This window comes from Oryzias latipes, chromosome 18, assembly GCF_002234675.1.
Source record: "Oryzias latipes chromosome 18, ASM223467v1".
Lineage (NCBI taxonomy): Eukaryota > Metazoa > Chordata > Actinopteri > Beloniformes > Adrianichthyidae > Oryzias > Oryzias latipes.
In genome coordinates, this window is record NC_019876.2 from 17,685,519 (window position 1) to 17,700,942 (window position 15,424).

At 38.3% G+C, this 15,424-nt stretch overlaps 1 protein-coding gene and 1 long non-coding RNA gene across 2 annotated transcripts; both read right to left on the reverse strand.

Moving 5' to 3' along the window:
- Nucleotides 1–230: 230 nt before the first annotated feature.
- oxa1l (OXA1L, mitochondrial inner membrane protein) lies at nt 231–9,058 on the reverse strand. The gene is made up of 11 exons (XM_004079831.4): nt 8,914–9,058; nt 8,221–8,349; nt 6,527–6,634; nt 6,173–6,437; nt 5,950–6,093; nt 5,777–5,862; nt 3,693–3,857; nt 3,501–3,605; nt 3,257–3,419; nt 3,072–3,152; nt 231–957 (listed from the first exon to the last, which is right to left on the reverse strand). Exons 1-11 carry the CDS (start codon nt 9,022–9,024, stop codon nt 836–838), a joined length of 1,479 nt encoding a protein of 492 aa, XP_004079879.1. The 5' UTR covers nt 9,025–9,058; the 3' UTR covers nt 231–835.
- Nucleotides 9,059–12,175: 3,117 nt separating this feature from the next.
- LOC105356425 lies at nt 12,176–14,926 on the reverse strand. Its single transcript, XR_910583.3, has 3 exons — nt 14,678–14,926; nt 14,299–14,442; nt 12,176–12,988 (listed from the first exon to the last, which is right to left on the reverse strand). It is a non-coding gene; the product is annotated as an uncharacterized LOC105356425 (long non-coding RNA).
- Between the last annotated feature and the right edge of the window lie 498 nt (nt 14,927–15,424).

Here is a 15,424-nt window from a genome sequence, read left to right on the forward strand (position 1 = left end):
TCTAGTGGAATGATGATGAACTACAGGACAGAAAACATTGACCACTTTTTATACAATGAGTTTTAAGGAATGTTTGAAACATGCTAATGAGATAGAGGTTTCAGAAATGTATCGACTATGATACAAATGATCAACAGGGTTAATGTCACTGCAAAGATCTTTTACATATAGTCTTCATGACACATGAATTATTGCACGTTTTTACCGTTTTTTCCTGTCAAACAACCAAAAACTAAATCGGATTTTTATTGGTTGAGTGACATTACATTTTTGAGTATTAGTTTTCAATCACTTTGAAGTCATTTGAGTGAGCCCTATGTGATGTGCCTTTATTGACAGAGGGAAACTAACAAATACAACAGATGGCTTCATCCAGAATCCAGAAAAATCAGAATTATGTTTTTCTGCCTGCAGTCTGAGTATTTTACATGTAGAGAAGGCTACTATAAACCATTTGAAGCCCTACATAAAATATTTATGACACCAATAGATCAAAAGCAAAACTGAAGGGCTTTGACATTTAGACATCTTTAAGAAGTTTTGAAAAGAGAAGATGCTGCAGGCTGGTTATTTAACAATACTTTGATTCGGCTCATTTTGAGCATAAAATTGTAACGTTTCCTGATCAAGATGAGCCATTTATGATCTGTTGTTTTATCCGAATTGAATCATGAACTCACTTCTCAAAAATGTGAGATCGGCACGAAAACAACGGAAACTGTTTTGAGGCATAGTTCGTATTTTAGTTAGAATATTACAATATTCACAACCATCCTCAAACTGATCCAACTTTATCTATGTACACAACCACAATGAAGCTCAGAGCAGAAGGAAATCATCCAATGGTGTCCTTCCACGGCCTCGCTTTGACGTCGGCTGGTTTGGCTTTGGCAGAGGCTGCAGCGATGGGAGGAGTCTGCTGCAGGGGATTGTGGGAGAATGTCTGCCTTAATGGACCTGCAGTGCAAAGGGACACATTACAACAAAAACTAAAAAAAAACATTTCAATAGAAAAGAAAAAAAAACGTTTGGATGTTTTGAAAAGCAATTAAACGGGGAAACGGAGAGAAGTTCTGTTGTTTAAAAAATGTGATGAATGGGAAGAAATACAATAGTGTGCAGATCATTGCACCAGATTGAGAACAAATTTTAGAAAAAATTCCTAATTTTAAATTTAAACTAATTTTACTGAACTTATAATACCGCATCATTTTTTTTCTTAAAAACAAACTGTTAAAGAGCTATGAAAAAATATACATTTCTAGTAATGGGCCACAACAACCACAAGGGGGCGACATTGCTATATGTTATAATTCCTTCTTGTTGCAATTGGCTTGATTCTTTCTTCTCTGCTCTTTTGGGACAAATATGACTCCTTCAGAGCACTTTAACTTTGCAAAATTTTAAACTTGGCAAAAATTATTGTTTTAAGGTGAACAACAAGAATAATGTCCTGCTGTGACGGCTCTACACCATCACAGAATGTCAAATCCCTGTTTTGGTAATTCCTCTGTTGGTGGAAGACCGAAGTTTTTCTTTAGTAATGAGATGAGAATACCCCAAAGAACGGAGTCCTGCATAACCTAATACTTATTCATTCGTATTGTTTCTGCTTATTTTTTATTTTAAGCTACAAAATTTAAATCATCTTCATCCATTTAAACCTGAATGCAAGTTTCTTTATTTAATTTTTTTTAAATAAAAATTAGAATTATCAGTTTCTTTTATGCAATTTCTTTCTAATTTAACCTAAAAAAACGTTTTCCTTTAAAAGTTTTAAAATGGTATAAAGTCCCCCTCTGATAAAAATCCCGTATCATGAGTTTTGCATGTGTTGCATTTATTTTATGAAAATGAACAAATGTTATTTTTAATTTTAAATAGCTGTCAAGTTAAAGTCCCAAATGTGTCCTCTGCATTTGTGTTCTCTTTCCGACTTAGTTTGAAGGCTTGCTGTCCTGCATTATCCAGAGAAGGAAAAAATAAAAACAAGACTAAAATCAGGGGACCTTCTTTTACTATTGCCTCCATGAAAACAAAAAAAATATCAGAAAGTTCAGGAGGCCCGAGCAGCCTGGCTCCAAATCCCGCAGCGGGTTTCTGTCTGGCCAACAGCTCGCCTCCTGGGAGCCGGTATAATAAAAATAATAATGGATTTGATTTATCTGCACTTTTCCAGACGCTCAAAGAGCTTACATTGTGGCCATTATTCATTCACTCCTCATTCATACTTGGTGATGGGAACTATTGATGTAGCCACAGCTGCCCTGGGGCAGACTGACAGAGGCATGGCTGCCAGTTCGCGCCCACGGCCCCTCTGACCATCACCGGGACATTCATACACATTTACACACCAGTGGAGCCACACTGGAGGCAAGGAGGGTGAAGTGTCTTGCCCAAGGACACAACGACATTTGGCTGGTGGGAGCGGGTATCGAACCGCCAACCCTTCGATCATTGGATGACCCACTCAACCACCTGAGCCACTGTCACCCCATATATAGTGATCGCGATCGCTCCAGCTCTATCCACTCTGCAACAGTCGGTCCAGGACGTACCCGGCTTTGCCCATCAGTAGCTGGGACGGGCTCTGTTGGGTGATTTGGTTAAGACGGGTACCAACCTGCTCTGCTGAAATTGTGCTGCACATCGCTCAAATCGCACCGCAGGAGCTCAGATGGCGTCTGTACCATCGACTTAACATTGAAACTGGACGCCTCTGCAGAGGAAATCGCGCTCGGCGTGAACGCAGCTCAACCCTAACCTGTAGTCCTAAACGCAACTCCTCCTCTGGGTCCTACCACTGAGAACGACTTTAATACCAAAGAAATTTTCTTAGGGGGACTTTAGGTAAATGATCAAAAGCGACAGAATTCATTTGTGTCTGGGATTCTTCAGTAAACGTGAATTTTGAAGCAGAGAACAAACATTTTCTACGTAAAAAGAGTTTTACTGGAGAATCCAGTCAAGAAATCTTCGCATTTTGCTGTTTTTTTCTCCATTTTAGTCACTTTGTTTGTTTCCAGAGTTGAATTAGGCCTCAGGAGAAATAAAAAATTGTCTCCACTGACCTTTAGCAGCGAGGTCCAGATGGTTCTTTATTCTTCTTTCTCTTTCTTCCAGCTGCTGGGCGAGTTGAGCGTTCTTCCAACCTGAACACCAAATTGGGCAGAACAGAAAACCCCTTTTGAACTCAATCCCTGCTTAAGTGATCTGCAACACAATCAATCCTATCCCACTTCTTTATTCCCTTTACCCTTCTTCATGCTTTCGATCAGCCCGTTATTCTGGGGCAGGGCGGAGGCCGGGTGCTGGATCTTTTCTGGGATCTTGAACTTCTTCCTGACGGCGGGATGTCTGAGCAAAGCCACTTGACCGAGTGAGAAGAGGTTGGAGCTCAGCCAGTAGGTGAACACAGCCTGCAGGACAAAAAGAAAAACTCCTGCGTCATGTGATTTCAGGATGGAGCACAAACCAAACTGTAGTGGAGTCACACTGACTGTAGGGAAGTTGATGGTGAGTGGGAGGATGACCAAAGGCATGATCCTGAAAACAGTCTTCATGGCTCGCAGGTTGGGGTTATCGATGCCAGACTCTGCACCAAGCTGAGGAAATTCAAAGGAATCCCCGCGATAGTTCCCATTTCAAACCAAAAACAATGCAAAACTGGTCAACTGTGGCAGCCGCCTCACTTCAAGGATGAAGAACATGGTGCCGGTCACAGCAATAGGCAGAATATAGAAGGGATCGGCTGCCGTCAGGTCAGTAAACCACAGCATTCCTCCAGTCTGCAGGCTGGGAACCGGCAGATACGCCATCTTCCTCAGAGCGATGAAGAACGAGATGAAGACGGGGGCCTGAGGGAACAAACAAGACTTAAAACCGAGTAACGTTCTAAAAATAACCCGCAGTGAAATCTGTGAAGTAGGATTCTAGATGTTTTAAGTTTATGAACATTTTCAAACTTTTTTGTTTAAACCTTCAAAGTTCAAACCTTAGTAGATAAATAAGTTTAGTATTACAAAATGAAAACGAAGATCTGATCAAGATTAAACATTTGTATAGATTTGCACGAATTCCCTACAGAAGACAATGCAGAGAAGACTGATTGACAAGTTCTACAGCCAATCAGGACGCAGAACTCAGTGTGCTGTAAAAAAAAAAAAAAAAATGCACAACTGCAATGAAAGAAATACACAAAACAGCAAGACTGTGAAAAGTGAGGAGTGATATAGTGAGAACCCCCAGGATTGAGAAATATGAACAAAGAATCAAATTGGGCCTCAAATATTAAAGAAGTTTAAACAGATATACACCTTATGTAACTAAAACGACGTAACTTTCTGTTGTAACAATAAAGTCTGTCCAACGCCAGAAACCTTCAGCTCTCATCTATCCGCTAAACTTACACATTTCTTTTTTGTGCATAAATAAATATATATATATATATATATATATATATATATATATATATATATATATATATATATATATATATATATATATATATATATATATATATATATTTAAATAACGGAAGAATAAAATTGGAATAGAAAGTGAGTTATAAAATTGAGAAAAAGGCATTAAAAGGGAAATTTGTTTGCGAAAGTTGGTGAATTGCAACAGGTGAAAACAATTAAGCCTGTGTCAGTGCGTCCACGGTGATTTAGGTGTCGAGAAAAGGAACACGCGTGTTGAAAGAAACAGAGGTTGGGCCTGACTGTCAGATAAATAAATAAATAAAAAACCTTACAAAGCATCTAAAAGAGTGGAAAGGCAGCCGGTGAGATGTGGAAGTAATTTTTTTTTGCCGTTTGGACATGAATCGTTTGAAATGTATTTTCTATTTTCTGATTAATTCATTGATGATTAATTGACCATGGTGCATTGCTGTTGTGTGAAATTTGATCATTTGTTATTTGAAATTAAATGATAACACAGAATCTATTTTCATAAGGATTGTTTCTATTCAGGTTTTTCACTTTGGTTGCTCATTGCTCATTCAACATCAACTCACTGGAGAAAGTTCTCTGTTGTGAAACCAAAATGCAAATAACAGAGAAAAAAAGTCATATTCATGGGGTTACAAGTCATGACTGGAGTCTGGCTCGTGTTTCCTCCATTTGATGCCTTCAAATGGGCCAAAACAACTTGTCACTTTGTTGATCCTTATTCTTCACTCTTTTCAGGAACACAAAAGAAAAACCCAGCAAATGACTCTAAAGCTACATTCACACCGCCCTCGGCTATGTGTGTTCAAGCAACACCTTCCAAAGAAAAGGTCATGTAAACATGTGTTAATGTGCATTTCGGGCTTCCACATTCAAAATCCTTGCGTTAACACAAAGCTACACAACTTTCTACGACCATTTTCAAGCTCTACGTACAAAATGTGCGGACACTGAATGCACTATCAAACTGAAATCAAGTTAAACTTTGACCAGTCAGGGACTTGGATGTGTTTGTGACGTAGAGATGGCGTCCATTTTAATTCATGGAAGTGCCTGTCCTTGGCCCCGGAGCTGAAATCAATAACTAGTTTGTGACACCAAGTCTTTCATATATCAGAAAAGATCTGTGAAAGAAAAAGTCTGAAGCCAGCTTTGGGAGATTTCCCACCTAGGTGGTGGAAATGCGCTAGTAAACAGTTGAAAAAGAAGAAGCCCCTCCCTGTCTGTCCAGTGTGAACACCATGAGCCAAGTGCACATTCAAGAACACAAGTCACATGTGTGAACGTAGTATTCTGACTAAATGGCATGAAAACAGACGAACCTGGACCAGAGGGACCAGGAAGCCGCGTAGAGGATTCACGTCATTCTTCTTCTGGAACAGGTTCAGGTCTGAGTACGCTTTGGCAACTGCAACAGAGAGCAATCGACTCGTGACGACTTCCACTCACACCCTTTTTCAAAAGAATCGCGCTTTCAAAAAGAAGAGAGTCGCACATTCAAACTTGTTTCCGCTCTGCTTGGCCTCGTTCATTCTGTTGGTGAGTTTGGTGATTTCTGGAAGCACGTTGTTCAACTTCGCTGCTTCTCTCTGACCCTTCACTATGACGGGAAACACGGCCAACCGGGCCAGGACGGTTCCTGCGCGGGAAGCAGGAAGGAAACAGTGAAACTCCACAGCCGGACTGGGACTTAAAGCTTTCCAAGAAGCGCTGCTTACCTACAACAATAGCCCCCCACCAGGGCAGACCCAGATCCATGTGAAAGAACTCTAACAAGTTCTGGATGAGACCCACCGGAGTGTTACCGGCCAAGCCCAGCTCTGCCAGCCGAGGTTCTGCAGACAGGGCCTGCAGGAGGTCCACTGCAGTGGGGGCCGCGTCGCCTGGTACCGGCAGCGACGTCACAAGGTCAGCAGGAGTAGGAGGAGCTTCTGGGATCAACGAGGTAGCAGAGCTGCTGCTGGTTGATGCTGCCGCCTCAATCTTTAAGATTTTCAAACAAAAAAATGGAAATGGTCAGAAAACCGAACCAGCAGGTGATCCGTGTCTTTTTCCGCTGCAGGTTCAAACACCTGTTCAGGTACTGTCTGTGGGACGACCGGCCCAGCCGACGGAGACGCAGCAGGACCGCTGGAAGCTTCGATGCTTGGCGCCGCCTTAAACCCGTCATCAAGTGGAATCTGTAAAATCCAAGATGAGTTAATGAGATCACACACAAGTTAGACTAGAAACTCATGAAACAAAAAAGAAAAAAAGCTTTTTAAATTTAAAATAAACAATGACAACTCTTATTTTTCTTTGGTTATAAATTATTTCCACACATGAACAAGTTTTGGATCTGCAAACATCTGTAAAAATAAGTTTTAAATTAGTGCAAAAAACTTGTGAGCTTCTGCAAAACCATTTCATCATTGACTAAACCAGCATCTAAAACTGACATCCAGCCAATCTTTTGACACTAACATTATATCTAAATCAACCAATCGGCATCTTTCTCTGGTCAGCAGCCAATCAGCATGAAGCCCCTTATTACAGTCTGATAACATTGATTAAAGGCCCACACCAAGACCACCGGAAAAGCTTTATAAATAAATCCAAAGATGATCAGAGTGGGAGTTAATAATCCAATCAAGAACTGAAATTTCTAAAAGTTGTCTAAAAGCAGTGAGCACAGAAAACGAGAGAAACTTCAAACGCATATTACAACTGATGGACAATCAACCACTTTTTGTATGTCTTTCATGTTTCACAAATACTAAAAGAAGCTACCGGTAACCATCCAGAATGTTCCCCACCTTCATCCAACAGTAGCTGGGATAGGCTCCAGCAACTCATTCCCCCCCAAAAGAGATTAAGTGGGTTTAGAAAAATGGACGGATGAATAATAACAGCTTAAACACTTTATTTTATCCCTATAGTGTGCTGAAACCATTGACCGGATATGAGAGCTGGACAAAGTGACCCCCCCCCTCTCGTGTTCCAAACAGGAAGTACCCCCTGGCTCCAAGAAGCCTAAATCCCATAGACTTCTATAGAGAAATAAACAGCATTTAGTCAGTCATTCTATTGGTTAGAATAACCATTCTTGCTCTGATACCTTTTTTAACATCTTCTTGATAATCCTAAATTTTTCATGGTATTTTTTTCTTTACAGCAAGTTATTCAAGTTATAAATTGGACAATCAGATGCCTCAATTAAAAGTACGTTTTCTCACATTCAACGCTTGAAACATTTGATCAACAGATTCTCCTGAGCTCGCTTTCAACTAGTAGAGGTGTGGACTTCCAACAAGCTCATTCCTGATTGGCGAGAGTGGTTGTCATAGAAACGATAACTCAGACCAACCATCGCTCACGGATGAACAAAACTGTGACTGAAATGACATAATTTCCTTAGAGACGGTGTGCAGCACCACGCCGGGCTTGGCGGATTTGATCAGAAGTGTTGCATTTTTCAGAGAAAAGTGCGACTTGTACTCCGGATCTGATTAAGAATGGATTTTCCTTCGTTCTCATGCATTTTTTTTGCTCCAGTAACCTTCACTCCAAAAGTCATTTTCTATGGGTGATGTCACACTCAGTCGGTTCAGTTCTCCTATGCGGTCTAAAACAAATGAATCATTGCTAAATGGTAACTCAAGGATTGTATCTTAATAAATGGAAATGTTAAAATCTCTATTAAGTTAAGCCGAAAAAGAGAAAAGTTTGACTGTTTTTATGTGATATCTAAACACACGTCATTATGGTTAATATCAACAAGAGTCACCTGTGAGCTGCTGTGTCTGACTGTGTCCCAGAGGAGCTTCCCCTGGTGTCTTCGGCTCAGCTGGGACCTGGCTGCTGCAGGACTGCTGCGTCCCACCACTGAGTGCAAACAGGACCTGAGGAGCAACCGCTGCTTGGACACCAGACAGGAGAGAGTCAGACTGATGCAATGAAACATTTACGACAGTTAAACTGATTATTTAAAAGGTCAAAACTGCAACAAAGTGCCTGAACAAAATACAGACACAGTATGAACACAATCTCTACAGACTACATACAAAATGGTCTTATTGTGAAAGGAAGTCAATTTAACAGTAGCTTTATGATTAAGAGATGCAGCTTCGTAAAATGTTTTCTAAGCTGAAAATAGAGCTGCCTGAATGTCAAAATTAAGCGGAACTTATCGTATTTATAACATGTATAACAACAGATTCACATCAAGTTTATTCCAGATTATGTGGTTTTTTTCCTTAACTATTAAAAAAAGTCGTAGTCGTAGCTAGTTACTTTAACAACAGTATATAACACGTCCTCCTGCTACATAAGGCAGCAGAGAGCATGTGAACCCCTCATCGTCAAAGTCACACATAACACGGTCGGGCTAGCCGGCTAGCATGTTAGCCGCGGTATCACGCAGTTTGCGTCATTTCTCTGCAAACACGTAACACTCGCTAAAATGCAAAGTCATACATACGTGATCCTGGACGCCAGTAAGTGGATAGCTGCCCCGGCTCGGTTTCCCCGTCTGTCTAAGTAAACATCGTCCTAAAACGCCGGGAGTCACCGCACTCCTGATGGCAGCCATGCTGTCAAGGAGGACAGGGGGAAAAAAAAAACATCTACGGAGAGCGAAAAAGGTCATAACAACTGTAGCGAACTTCCGAGTTCTGAGGAGGCGTTCGGGCCGGTTTCGTGCTTTTCTCTTTCAGACACGTTTGAAACATTTTTAGCCTTAAGTCGTCATCTGTTTCAACGTAAAAATAGCAAACATGTGTGAATATCATTTTTATTTAACACTATGCGAGTTTTTTTTTATTTTTTCCCCCTCATTTGACTGTCTAGCAATTCAATTGCTAGATGTCGAATAGTTAAAGCTCCATACGGTAATGCATTGTTCCTGTGGTCATCAGTTTAGTTCAGGGTCAAACTGCTTGATCTACAGTTTGACAAGAGCTATAGAAAGCTGACATTCCTTTTCAAAACTATAAAATAAAACAACTTTAGTCACTTTCAGATTAGTCTTTTTTTTAAAAACACACTTTTAAAACAAAGTGATTAGCTTCACAAACAATACAGTGTGACATTATTCTACATTATTCATTTATTTCCGCTCTTCAAGCTACAGTGTAATATGAATTTTATATTTAACTAAATAGAAAACTCAAAGCTCTGCAGCATAATCAAACTTTACCATAATCATGTCAGGGTTAAGGAGTTCATCAAGCATTGTAAAAAAACATCAATATTTTAAACTTCTATTAAAAATCAGTTGAATTACAATTAAATTCTCATTACATTGACACGTAGGTTTATAATATTCTTTCTATTTTGATCCTTTTCAGCTGTCGTTTAAAATAATTTACACGATTGGGTCATTTAAAAATTACTTTGATTTGTTTAAAGAATACTAAAAAAAAACATGTGACAGTCTTATATGAAATATTAAGACGGTCCATACTCTTGTGTTTTTCGTCATTCTTTTTATCACCTTTACCTAAACCATCTGTACAAGATTCTCAACTTTGTTCTTCAGGAACTTCCATCATATGAATGACAGACTTGTGCTGGATTCCAAATTCGGACAGGAACTTGGAGTCTTCATCCAATGTCTTTTCTTTGAACTTCAGGTGCAGATTTTGGGTCTCTGTTAAAAAACAGACCAACAACAACGCAAGCAAAGAGTTTAAGCAAAAACATTATTTCATTCAAGTTAAGTACTTTTGAAACGGAATTCTACCAGTTATCCTTAAAAATGACGTAACATTTAGATGACCCATTCACATAAAATTGTATAAACATTTCTTTTCAACGTGGCCTTTTTCTGATGATGGAGAAAATATATAAAGAAAATTAAGATTAAAATAGCATTTCTGAATGTTCATTTTGTTCAAATCGTAAATCAGGAGCAGATAGCAGGCCACAAGCTCCCTGCTCCGCTCCATTCTGATTCATGTACTTGTAGACGACTAGATCCGTGAATGTCTTGGTTTTGTTTCTCGTCTGAGCTGGAATCTGGTTCAAAACTTTACGGAAGATTGGCTCCGATCTTGCTCATCATTTTTGTTGTGCCGCTAATATTAGGTTGGAGTGTGAGGGGCGGTAAGCTAGAGGGAGAAAGTATAAATTAGGAGGTCAGGAAGCAAGGCTGGGCTTACTTTGCACCAATGGTCCCGCCTAAAACTCAGAGATTAATTTCTTTAGAATTACTGCTGCTCTGCAGAAACTATTTGGTATTAACCTATTGTGGTGAAATGTCTCCAGTTTAAAGACAAATCAAGGGTATTACAAAAGGTTAATATTCTCAACAGAGATGTACAGTATATGAATGAAGACTTTTTAATAGCTGTAAGACAAAAAAGAAAGGAACTGATGCCCAAAATGAAAGCAGTGCACAAAAGAGAAGATATAGCATTCCTAAAGATATGACACATTGATTGTTCACCCTAGAACCTCAAACATTCTAGAAATGTTCAGGGTTGTGTACGTTTACAACAAAAACAGGAACAAGTGTGCAACATAAATGGTCATAAATATTATCTCTGTAAAATAACCTAATTTTCATAAAATCTCATAAAAACATTTTCTAATCTCAAAACTAAATAATCTGAAAATAGATTGCATTTCTAAAAAGTAATATACTAAATTACGTAATTAGAACAAGCAAAAAATGGTATTATAAAAAAAACATGAAATGAAAACATAAACAATATTAAATGAGCTTGGGACATCTGGAACTGCTTGATTAAACACGGCATTGGAAATAAAACATATCTTCAAACAGTAAAAATCAAAAATGAATGATGCACTACACAACTTGAATATTTTGTTGATGTTGTCCCAGATTTAGCCGCAGAAATACCAGAACAGGAAATTAATCCATATACAGACAAAATTGAAAGAATCCTCTTTTGATATTCCTTACAGCAACTAAATAAATATTGTTAAAAAAAACCAGCCTGTGACGAGACATTGTTGTGGTGGATAAAGAACAGAGGAAAGCCGTTGTGTTGGATGTGGCAGTAGCAGGCGAAAAATGGAAACATCAGGACTCAGAGAATAACTGGAGAAAGCCTGGAAAGTGAAGGTGACAGTGGTACCTGTGGTAATTGGAGCACTCGGGACGACCCCCAAGCTGGAGGAGTGGCTACAACAGAAAGACCTCAGACCTCTCAGTCCAGAAAAGTACTGTTGGCCTTGTGCTATCCTAGGCACTTTAACATTGGTAGTTGGGTCATCTAGACCCACTAGACAGTGCAACGAATCTTTTTTCTTCAATGATTTGTGATCTTCACTGGTGTCCATGGATTACATGAAATCTTTCCACCTTTATCATGGTAGGGAGAACACGTCAAAGTAAGGGTGGGGTCATCTAAGATAGCACAAGGGTTAATAGCACTCTTTTCTTGGTAATATCACATTTTTTACAGTGTTGAATTGGCTGTCACACTCTCTTGCAATAGTCTCAGCAAACATGTTAAATTGGATCAAAAGCAGGGAAAAATATATATTTGACACATCAGCATTTTTCTCAGAAAGAGGATTTCTAATTGGCATACTGACATGAAATATCCACCAGATGTTGCCATTTAAGCAAATATTGAAATTATACAAACAAATCAGGACATTTAAATACTGCATAGAAGTTATGTTGTAATACATAAAGAGAGAAGAAACAGAGAATAAGTATTGAACAAATGAAGATTAGATGGGGCCAAATATCAAATAAAGCCAGGAGATAAAATTTGTATAATTCCTTTATTTCCATATCAGTTCTTTTGTATAAATAGTTTGGAGTGAAGCACGCAGGAATCACTCAGGCAATATTCAATTTTAAAAAACAACAATCAATTCACATAAGTCCACAACTCTTTGGGGGGATTTAAATTTTTTTTTTTACTGTTATTAGTTAGCTATAGATGTGATCCTTTCACTCACAGTTTAAATATGGACAGTCACATTCAGTCCATTTTAACATTTGGCAAACTGTCGAAAATGTATAATCAATGTAACACTGAAAACTCTACCTGTAAAATGATGAAAAGATTGAAATTAAACATGGTCAAAGAATGTGCGAAAAAATCTGCAGTAGAAATTTGAGTAAGTATAATACTTTGGCTGTGTTTGAATCTTTCAGGTTTTTAGTCTGCAGCTACATCTGCAGAAACGGAACACTTTTTACTGTTAAAAAAACCCCAGAAACCTTAAAAATGACAATTAGAGAATGTTCCAGTTTCATGGTGTTTTTCTTAAACATAGTGGGTTTGCGAAAAAGCCTCCTCTAAATGTAAAATATTGGGTTAAGATCATTGAAAACTTCAAATAATGGCATAGAACTCCCCCGCCCCCATCTTGAAAATAAGTAAGCCGGTCCATACTATTTTTTCTTTTTTCATTCTTTTTATCACCAATTTTATTTTTGCTGGATTCATCCTCTGAACTTTCCGCTTCGCCAGGTCCTTGTGGGAAAATGTTTAAAGTGCCCATTTGCAGTTGCATTGACATGATCATACTTTTTGGGGTTGGTGTGTTATCTTTTTCCATCTCTTTACCTGTAAAAAAAATCAGACACATTATTTTTTATTTCTGTGGAAGATCAGACCAATAAAATACACAGACCAAACGAGAATCTAATCCAGATTTTTCCCAAATGAGTTGAAATCTGAAATTTAATGGATTTCATTTATAATGCAAATTCTGATCAGTGGAAGAGTACATTCATGTAGAAGTATATACTTTTTAAATGAACCAATCTGTCTTCCCTGTTTTCAGTCTTGCACAATAATGTCCATAAATACATATAGTTTAACGGTCAATCTTGAAGTCTTTGATATTGATCCTAGTTTTGGTTCCAAACCTCCGTCCCACGGACCCTCAGGTCACTTCGTACCGGGCCACAGACAGAAAAATATAGTGAATATTTATGCTAACTTAGATTATTTCCATTTTTTTTCTGATTCTGAAGGAAGTTTTGCTTTAAAAAACTACTAAATTCTGTTCACCACATCAGTCTATGACTAACTCTTGATCGCAAGTGGAGTTGTTACCCTTGATCACATGACTTCAAGCGGCTGCTTGGACCGCTAAGTTAAAGGCCCTAAGCTGAAAAGCAAATAAAAAAAACAGCAAATGTATTTGGAAAATTTCTTTTGGGAGAATTTTTATGATTATATTATGCTATTCTTAAGCCTTTTATAGTAAACAATATCCATGTATATAATAATATATTATTTTTGGCACACAGAAGAATGATTTTTATTAAATTAAATAGTAGTTATTTCCTGAGCTGCTTTGACTTGTTTTCTGAGGCTCCGCCTTCCGTTTTGTGTGGGTGCCGCCCATTTTGTGACGTTTTCCTAGAGGTGCCCTTGGGAGCGTGTCTGCATTTCGGCCATGAAAACAAACAACATCCAAATTTTTGCAAAGATGGATGTTCATAATGTCCACATTATGATATATAAACCGTTTTGCCGATTACCACTAGGTCCATGGAGAAAGTGGGTGTGGGTGTTAGCCTGGGGGCGGTGCTGGCAGCACAGACTCTTCCTGGAAGGGCCTGTTCTCACTCTGTGATGTCACAATGTTAGATCCCCACTAGTGTTCCTTGATTGGGAGGGGCTGGTGCTCAGAGAGCAGGTTTTTAGAGGAATACTTAGAAATGTGGCAATGGATCAAAATACTTTGGGGTTTCTTTTTGTGACGAATGAACATTATAATACACCTAAAAGCTCCCATTAAATGGACATTAAACCGGTCCATGGCCTGAAAAAGGTTGGAGATTACTGCCTTAGACTGCTTTGCTTTGTTGTGAGGAAATCTCATATCGTTCTGATGTGTGTTTTTTTGTTGTCATAGGTATAACCTTCATGAAATGCTGGACTTTCTCCTCCAGAAAAGTCCAGCAGCAGTCGGACGACAGACATGTGCTGGATTCCATATCCGGACAGCGGCTTAGAGTCTTCATCCAACATCTTATTTTCAAAGATCAGACCCACATTTTTGCTCCCTGTTGAAAAACAGAACACATACACATAAACAGAGTTTAACCAAATCCAAAGTTTCAATTTTAGGAGCTTTAAACTTGTGCTTTTTTAGACAAAAATAACGAAACATTTACGTAGTCCGTTCAGTAAGCATTTTACAAACACCCATTACATATTTTTATACTTCATAATGCGTCCTTTCTTCTCTTGACTTGAACCTCTCATTTTGCTCTCACTGCGTTTCTTGTCTCGGTTTACCTGCTTCTACGTATCGCCGGTATTCAGGTATCTGTTGAGCTATCTTCTCCTTCAGCTGCAGGACTGTCATTTTCTGCATCTCTTCATCACTTTCACACAGATCGACAATCCTCTGTTTTCCCAAAAAACTGCGATCAACAAACAGATGTATTTTTTCCATTTTCATTCGCTTTCTTTTTTTCGTCGAATGAGGACAAACAGCCTGAAAGCATGTTGGAGCGCATAAGGAGTTAACAGGAAGTTATTTCTACAATCTGTTATGTTAGAACTCTATTTAAACACCGTTAAGTTTTTTTTTCCAATAAAGTGCGAATGTAAAAAGAAGACACCGATTTCAGCAGCTTTTTCTTTTTATTTAGTCCAGCCATAGTTCCAAAATTTGTTTAGTTGATTTTAAAAACTGAATGCAAGAAATTTCTGGTTTTGTTTATTATCTACTTTTACATACATACTTTTCTTTGTATTTCAGCATTATTATTAAAAAATAATATTTATGATAAATACTGTTTACGTTACGTAACGTTTTACACTAATCTATAGGCATCACAGTTGTTCTTTCCTTGGTATTACCATTTTTAAAATGTAATTTCACATAGACTATTATATCCCTTGCAAAGCCTCAGCACACCTGTTGTAATTTGATCAAATACAAACACATATTATTTATAGTATTATTTAGATCCCAGAATCAACTATTAACTATAAAACATGATCACTATACTTTACTATATGTTGTATCAAAGTCTG